The 8,291-nt window shown below is 60.9% G+C and overlaps 2 protein-coding genes across 2 annotated transcripts in view; one reads left to right on the top strand and one right to left on the bottom strand.

The window, feature by feature from the left end:
• ABLIM3 (actin binding LIM protein family, member 3) overlaps positions 1 to 7,484 on the bottom strand; it is a 25,296-nt gene extending 17,812 nt beyond the window's left edge. Inside the window, exons 1-5 of the mRNA XM_009882084.1 lie at positions 7,436 to 7,484; positions 6,307 to 6,444; positions 3,642 to 3,825; positions 3,126 to 3,238; positions 2,868 to 2,934 (exon numbers count right to left, since the gene is read on the bottom strand). Coding sequence (XP_009880386.1) covers positions 2,868 to 2,934; positions 3,126 to 3,238; positions 3,642 to 3,825; positions 6,307 to 6,444; positions 7,436 to 7,484 — 551 coding nt within the window. The remainder of the gene's footprint in view (positions 1 to 2,867; positions 2,935 to 3,125; positions 3,239 to 3,641; positions 3,826 to 6,306; positions 6,445 to 7,435) is intronic.
• Positions 7,485 to 7,958: 474 nt separating this feature from the next.
• The window catches only part of SH3TC2 (SH3 domain and tetratricopeptide repeats 2), a 63,903-nt gene continuing 63,570 nt past the window's right edge, over positions 7,959 to 8,291 (top strand). Inside the window, exon 1 of the mRNA XM_009882085.1 lies at positions 7,959 to 8,031. Within this exon, the coding sequence (XP_009880387.1) occupies positions 7,959 to 8,031 (73 nt within the window). The remainder of the gene's footprint in view (positions 8,032 to 8,291) is intronic.

Below are 8,291 nucleotides of genomic sequence, written 5' to 3' on the forward strand. Positions count from 1 at the left end.
GGGGACCACCGCAGCTCCCTGGCGGGGGGCTCAGCAGCGCAGCAAGAACACCCACAGCTGCTGGCTCACGCCAAGGCACCCAAATTGTTTAACACAGAGTACCCCTCACACCCAGAGGGAAGCCCATCCCCGGAGGACCCCCTTTTCTAGAGGATGCTGCTGTTATGAACACCCTGCTCCTGAGATCGCCCCAGGGACAGCCCCTTGGGCACCATTTCTTTATGGGGAATATGGCACCTCTGCTTGTTCCCAGCAAAGGAGCCAGGAGGAAAGCCTCCTGCTGGAGCTGGGACCTCTGAGGCACTGCTGGCACCCAGCCACCCTGGCCGAGCACCCACCCCGGCACAGAGAGCCGGGTCTCCCTGCCGGGTGGTGATCTTGAGCCAGGGCGAGCGCGTGGGCTGCCCTGGCAGGTCCCCAGGGGCATCCCCCCGGGGCGGGAACAGTGGGAAGCGTCCGGCAGCCAGCGCAGCAGAGGAAGGGCTGTGCTCTCCGGCAGCCGTGTCCGGCCCCGCTGCAGTATTTACGAGACTCCCTTCCTTCCCCGCTTCCCCTGGCTCCCGTCAAGGCTGGGAGCAGGAAGCACATGGGCCTCGGACCCCTGACCTTGACTCCTCCTTGTCGTCTTCTCCCCCTGGGCAGCAGGTTTGCCCACGTGGGATTTCTCCTTAACCCCTTCCCTGTCGCCGCAGCAGGGAGGTGCGGCAGCACCGCACAGATGGGCTTTTCCACCCGGCTTATCTCCAGACAGCTCTGCACCAAGTCCCTGCCCGCTGGACAAAGCTTGAGGCGGGGAGGATTTTTGACTCCTGGCAAAAAGCAGGCTGGCCAGCCGGGCTGAGCCACAATCCGTCCCCTCTCTCACACAGGTCCTGCTGGTTTTGGAGCTGCTGGCAGGGCCGGGGCTGCAGGGAGAGGCTCAGCATCCTCCTCCCAGGGATGCCCTCCCTGCAGAGGGCACCAGCGCGGGCTCCAGTAGGGCACATCTCCCTTGCCACCCCTTCTGGGTGGCACTGCCAGGACCACCTGGGCAGCAAGGGGGACGTGTGGGCAGCAGGCTACAGCATATGCAGGCAGCTGCCTACGAATAAAGCACGGTGCCCTCAGGTAACCCTGCGCTGCAGGCCGGGGAGGAGAGCTGTCGGGAAGGGAGAGGAAGGCGGGCGACAGGCAGCGTGTGGCTGCCCTTCCCCTGCTACGGGAGCCAGGCAGTGCTGTCTGCTGGCCACAGCCTGCCTCTGGGCAGCGCCGGGTGCCCACAGAGGAAGATGGGGGGAAGCCCCGTCCTCTGGCTGGTGCTCATTCAAACCCCGCCACGTCTCCTAACCCCATCGAGGCCATGGTGAGAACTGGGAGGAGGCAGTTTGGGGGGGCGCTGCCAGGGACCCATCAGTGCCCACTCGTAACTCAGTCCAAACAGCCACCACCAGTGCCACCACGGTGACCAGGTGACAAGGACTACAGGTGACACCATGGTCCTGGGTCCAGCCCTGGCTGCAGGACTTGTCTCCAAGCACTGATGCTCCAGGGCTTGCTGAGCTGCAGCAGCGAGGTCCACCCCCCCCAGGCTCAGCCCACTGATGCGGCCGGGATTGGGCACCACGGTGTGGCACAGCTCCCGGCTCTCCCTGCCTTCCGCCCACGCGCTGCGCTGAGACAGCTCCCCTGGGACTTGACAGCAGCAAACACGGGGCATACGGGAGACAGCAGAACATGGATGTTAATGTTGCAGTCCCCTTGCTCCAGACGTGGGCTGAAGCGAGCCCTGCCTGCGGCAGCTCCGTGCCGTGGGGATGCTCTGCCAGCCCCCAAACACAGCACCCACGGGATGCTCCGCAGTGACCCAGGGCAGAAAGCCACCAGCAAGGAAAGACTGGGAGGGGACAAAGCCCCATGAGAGGGGAACGGTGTGAAGAGAGGGTATGGCAAGGAACAACCTGCGGTCAAAACTAAGGCCAAACCCACCCAAAAAGAGCCTCTCCATTGCTCTCCCTGAGCGTTAGCTTAGGTTCATCAGTGCAAGGGGGTGAGCATAAGAAGCCTTTCCAGCGCTTGTAGAGGCAGCGAGTAACACCAGCATTGGGAAAGCCGGGCAACCGGTCCCCGGGCTGGCACTTGGACAGAGACCTTGGTGCAGCCGGACACAAAACAACATTTGGGCACCGCCTCAGAGCAAACCCAGCTCCGAAACTTCCCTGCTGCCCCAGACAGCACCTGCCGGGGTGGCGGCGCCCGCCCAGGTCACAAACAGGCCAAGGGAGTTTCCGAAACCAGCGGTGACCTGCAATCCCGGGTGGAGCTGCGGAACTACCCTGTTCCTCCTCTGAAACCTCTGCAAACGCCCGTGGCTCCATGCAGCACTGCGTGCTGGCCCCAAAACCCATCCCATCACCCCCCCCCCTCTGCGCACCACCCAGGACCACGGGGCCAGCTCCGTGCCGTGGGGATGCTCTGCCAGCCCCCAAACACAGCACCCACGGGATGCTCCGCAGTGACCCAGGGCAGAAAGCCACCAGCAAGGAAAGACTGGGAGGGGACAAAGCCCCATGAGAGGGGAACGGTGTGAAGAGAGGGTATGGCAAGGAACAACCTGCGGTCAAAACTAAGGCCAAACCCACCCAAAAAGAGCCTCTCCATTGCTCTCCCTGAGCGTTAGCTTAGGTTCATCAGTGCAAGGGGGTGAGCATAAGAAGCCTTTCCAGCGCTTGTAGAGGCAGCGAGTAACACCAGCATTGGGAAAGCCGGGCAACCGGTCCCCGGGCTGGCACTTGGACAGAGACCTTGGTGCAGCCGGACACAAAACAACATTTGGGCACCGCCTCAGAGCAAACCCAGCTCCGAAACTTCCCTGCTGCCCCAGACAGCACCTGCCGGGGTGGCGGCGCCCGCCCAGGTCACAAACAGGCCAAGGGAGTTTCCGAAACCAGCGATGACCTGCAATCCCGGGTGGAGCTGCAGAACTACCCTGTTCCTCCTCTGAAACCTCTGCAAACGCCCGTGGCTCCATGCAGCACTGCGTGCTGGCCCCAAAACCCATCCCATCACCCCCCCCCTCTGAGCACCATCCAGGAGCACGTGGTCCCCCCCTTCACAGCCATCACATAACACAACAGCAGTCAACTTACGGCTGGGCCCGTGGATCTTGATGGGTTTGGTGCTGATGAGAGAGTGGGAGCAGTTTTGGCAAACACAGTCCTTCCCGCTGAAGGTGACCTTGTCTCCGATGGGGAATGGCTTCCTGTGGTCAAGGAGAGGTGGAGAGGCGTGAGCTGCTTGCTCCCCTCCACGCAGTGCTTGGGGCTGCCCTTGAGCTCCTTCCCCAGGGGACAGGAGGACCTGCGGTGGTGGGGAGCAGAGGGGCTCCAGGCAAGGGCTACCAGGGGAGGCAGGGAATGTGCACGTGGCAGGAGGACCAAGGCAGGCATTAAGTCAGATCTCCAGGCTGCAAAGGGAAGGGTCGGAGCCATTGCATTGCCTCCCATGGGTTTCCACTAAGGAAACGCAGAGGAGTTGCCTGCTGCGGTGCTGAGCAGGCAACGAGGGGCTGCGGGCTAAGAGAACACCCTCTCTGGTGCACGGCCAAGACCTGCCCAGGGCTTCTGCAGGGGGTTCATGCACCCACGATGATGGCTTCAGCTCACCTGCAGGTGCTGCAGACAAAGCACTTGGGGTGGTAGGTCCTCCCCAGGGCAGAGATGACCTCTCCGGTGATGAAGTCCCCGCAGCTGTCGCAGCGGGTCCCGTAAAGCTGCTGGTAGTCGTGGGTGCAGATGTACTCCTGGTTCTTAAAGAAGAAGCCCGACTGGGCCAGGTCACAGCCACACACTGCAGGGGGAGGACACGCACCCATCAAAGGGGCAGCGGGCAGGTCCAGCCCCGGGGCCAGCTGGAATCCCCCAGCCCACCTTGGCTGCCTCTCCAGCAGTGGTCCCAGAGCATCCCTGAAGACACAGCTTTTTGCAGGTATCTCAGAGGGTTTCCCATCCCACCAGATGCGCTGGGGCCTTCCCCCAGCACCACAAGATGTCAGTGTTGGGCTGTGGCGGGGTGCAGGATGGGGCTGCCCAAGCAGCCAGGGCTGGACGCTCCCAGAGGAAACCCCAGTGCTGGGAAGAGTACCCCTGCAGCCCCCACTCACCATGCACAAACAGCCCAGGAGGGTCTGTGGCATCCCCTTCTGGACCCACGGCACCTGGATGGGGCTCAGCCCCTTCATTTGACACTCACATGGTGTTGGGAAGCCAAGAACAAGAGTGCAAAGAGTTGGGCATGCCCTAGGGACAACTCAGGAAAGGTTTTCTCCATGCCCTGGGTCATGGCCTTCTCCATGATGAGCCATCTCCACTCCCTGGCCTGGACATGAAGCCATACACTAACGGGAACAGGTCCTGGGACACCCTGTGTTTGGTGTTCTCACTACTTGTTTTTCCATAGATGTCCTGCCCAACATCGCTTCCTTCCCTGCTGTGGGAACCGTGGGTGGTGCACAGCCCATCAGAGTAATCCAAGACGACGTAGCAAGCCCTGGCCCTTGGTGTCATTTCCCTCCTACATCTTCTCCATCCACAGAGAGACCTCGACAGCATCAGACCCTGAAACGCACCTCAGGAGCAGCACAGGGACCGGGTCCTGGGGCTACTGCACGATGCCCATCACCTGCCCCGCAAGGGGAACTACGGAGCAACTGAGCACCCGCTCTTGGTCTCTGCTTTACCCTTTGCCCCCAGGCACTCCTCTGTCCTGTCCTTGCACACCTCACCCGCGCCTATGGGCCAGCCTGCACAGTGGCCACCCTCCCCAGGGCACTGCTGGACCCGCTGGCTGCAGGGCCCATGGGGCAGAGATGCAGCTCCTCTCCTGCAGAGCATCCCCTGGCAAAGCTCTTCCCAGAGCTGTGGGCAGCCAGCGGTGGGCACAGGGCAGCACCCCCTGCTCTCCGAAACAGCCTGCCAGCCTTTCCTCATCAGTGACCAGGGACAAAGCCACCAGCTCTAGGACAGTATCAGGAAGCAGAACCAAGAAAAAAACCAAAGCAGGTCTGGGTCCCGTTTGGTGTGGGACCCGGAGCACATCCCCAGTCGTGCCAGGCTCCTGGGGACACGCTGGGGACAAGCTGCTGGGCTGGCGTGGGAGCCGGCAGCAGCCAGCCTGAGGTAGCAGGAGGTAAGAGCTGTGAGGGAAGGTGAGACAGGAGGATTTCCTCTCATTATTTATTCCCTTTCACTTGGAAATCAGGCAGCGAGCACTGCCAAGCTCTCCCTGCCGCTCCTGGCCCCTTTGAAGCCGGTGGCTGTCTGAGCTCTTTGTCTGGATGCGCAGCTCCGGCTGGGCTGGATCCTGCACACTAAGCCATGAAGGAGCTCTGCATAGTGCTCCAAACCTGTAGGTCAGCCCCGAGGACAACCTGGGGTGCACACCCCCTCCCAGAAATCTGGGGCTGCCCACACACCACAGGGGATGGGGCTGGAGCAGGGCTGGTGATTGTCCCCTCCAGAGAAACCCTCCATCCCCAAGGGAGGAGCAGCAAAGCATGGCCAAAGGGACAGGGATTTATGTCCTGTTTAGCACAAGGTGCTGGGAGCTTGGAAGACCAGAGACCTCTAAAAAGCCCTGGTAATGGGATGCTTTACAACCAACAGAACCAGCCGCCGGCCTGGTTGAGAGCAGCTGCTTTAATGAACACGCTGAGGAGCCCTTCAGCATCAGCTCTGGGCTTTTACAGCTCCGCAGCTCTCCTCTTGTGCTCAGGGAGGATTTGAGCAACCTCTCTCCTCTATTTCTGCCAGACCCCAGGGGCCACCGAGCCCCAGCTGCAGCACACAGCATCCTGGGGCACCTCGGTCACATCCCACGTGTGGGTGGCAGCGATCCGTCACCCACCCCCAGCCCCACCAGAAGCCACTCTGGGCATCTCCCCACCCCACTGTCCCTCAGCCTGGTGACACCTCCTCCTCCTCCTGATTTGGGGGCAGGCAGGCAGATGAAGGATGCAGGGCCGCCCCCAGATCACAGATGGGCCGTGGGTACGTTTGGCACTGGTACAGCACAGGTTGGTGGCATTCAAACAGCTCAAGGGTAGTGACAGTGCTCAGGTCTTGGTCACCCCTGTTCACAGCCTGACGGCTCTGCCATCACCGCCAGCACCACGCCGTCACCTCCCCACCTGCACCGCACCACATCCACCCCTGGGTGTGTGACCACATCTCAGTGGGCCAAGCAGGTCTGTCCCCAGCCTTTTGCTGTCTGGCCTGCACCCGGGGCCGTGGGGCAACCTGGCCACCAGCTCGCTGGTTGGCACCGTCCTACCTTGGCAGGTGAAGCAGCGGATGTGGAAGTGATTGCTCTGGACGCGCACCACCTCTCCCTTGCAGGTGTCCCCGCAGCGGTAGCACTGGATGACGGTGGAGCTGCTCGCAGGGGTGTAGGGGTTTTGCTGATAGGGAACTGCTGGCAGAAAGGCGGGAGGGAAAAGCGAGAGAAGGGAAGGGTCTGTTAGCATTCAGGACACAGCCGGGCATCGCGGCACTGACCCCAGCTGGGCAGCTGCAGAAGAGCCCTCCAGTGACTGTGACACAGCAGCTGGACATCAAGCCATGGTTATGGGCAAAGACAACCAAGATCACGCTGGTGGCCAGTGACTCTGAGCTGGGTGCACATCCCCATCTGGATTTGGGATCTCCCTGTCCCCACAAGAGCCAGTACCCGTGTTTGGCTCACAGGTCCGCAGTCCTAAGTGCAGTGCAGGTGCCCAGGCACTGCTCCCTGTGCCCGCAGGGACAATCAGGTCACCTGCACCATCGCCCCAAAGCCATGCGGAGCTCCCCAGATGCTCTCCTATCTCCTAAGCAGGTGCAGGAGAACAAAGGGACCAGCTACCCACTGGTCTGATCCGCTCAGCCCTCGGGCAGTCCTGCCTTGCTGCTGACCTGCTCAGAAACACACCAGCGAGCACTGATCTGGCAGCAGCATGGGAAGGAACTGTTGTTTTTTTGGAGCTTCCACTTGTTTGGTTAGGAACTGGATGAAGAAGTCATTTTTCAAGGAGCTTTCAAACATGACAGCAATTGAGCGTTTGGCACTGGCGGGACTCTCACCTCCTCGGTGAGGAGCAGCATCCCAGCCCCATTGCTCCTTCCGGAGCGGCACGGCGGCGCGTGCAGGCTCTGCGCCGAGCCGGGGGACGCAGGGGAGAGCGACATGGCTCCCCCAGAGCTATGGGCAAAAGCCGACCTTCTCCTGCTGCAGATGGTCCTGGGACTCATCTCCACTCCTCATGCCCCTCCAGCAGCTCTGCAGGTCACCACGAAGGGCTGCAGCCTCCCCCCATGGGGAGGAACCGTACGGAGCAAGAGGTCTTTCTGCTGTCTCAGCACAATCCCCAAACACACACAGAAAACGTTTTTTTGAAGAGCAGCTCCTGCTATCCCTGCCCCACCTGCCAGTGCACGGGCTGCTCGCAGGAGCTCCAGGTTGGCCAACACCATGCTAACCACTGCAGGAAGCGGCCAAGTGACAAAGGACTGGTTTGCTCTAAGATTTCAGAGAGGGAGTTGCAAATTTGGGCAACTCGAGCAGCAAAAGGCAGGATTTCAATGGACCAGAGACTTCCTGACCCAGTGCTGAACTGCATTCCCAGGAACAAGAGAAGCACCTGGGTGAAATCTGGTATGAGAACTCCCTCTGGAGCAGGGAGGAACAGGCACAGGACAGAGGAGATCACTCATCAGAGAGGCTCCTCATTCACCGCGGGGCAGATCATGTGGTGGGGAACAGAAACGGCCCATTATTGGCTTCAAAAGCAAAGACAGAGAAGTCAAAATGACATTGAGACTGTCTCACAGTAAAATCCCATCCCACACGCCGAGTGCCCAGAGGACACGCTCTATGGACGTGCAGCACTGCTCACCACTGGGCAAACGGGCTGACCCTCCCAGACCACTGCTCCATCCCCTGGGGCTATGGAGCTGCTGGGGACCAGCTGCCTTGCCAAGTCTGACCTGAGGGCTGCAAGGAAAGCCGAGGTGTTCTCCTGTGAGCGTCCCCCAGCAAAGCTCAGGCTCCAGCCTTGATGTGACCTTCCAAGAGCTGCTGGGACTTCCCTCCTGATCGTGTTCTTGCAGGCCAAGAGCTCTCAGAGGCCAACAGAGGTCCCTGAGGTACTAAAGGGTACTGCAGTGCCAACAGAGGAGCTATAAAATAGGAGTCAGGTGTGGTGCTCAGACCAGCGGAGACACTAACTAGTCTAGATCTAGCCACTTGGAGGTCCAAAATATGATGGACGCCTGCCAAGG

This window comes from Charadrius vociferus, unplaced genomic scaffold (assembly GCF_000708025.1).
Source record: "Charadrius vociferus isolate BGI_N301 unplaced genomic scaffold, ASM70802v2 scaffold3, whole genome shotgun sequence".
NCBI classification, from domain to species: domain Eukaryota; kingdom Metazoa; phylum Chordata; class Aves; order Charadriiformes; family Charadriidae; genus Charadrius; species Charadrius vociferus.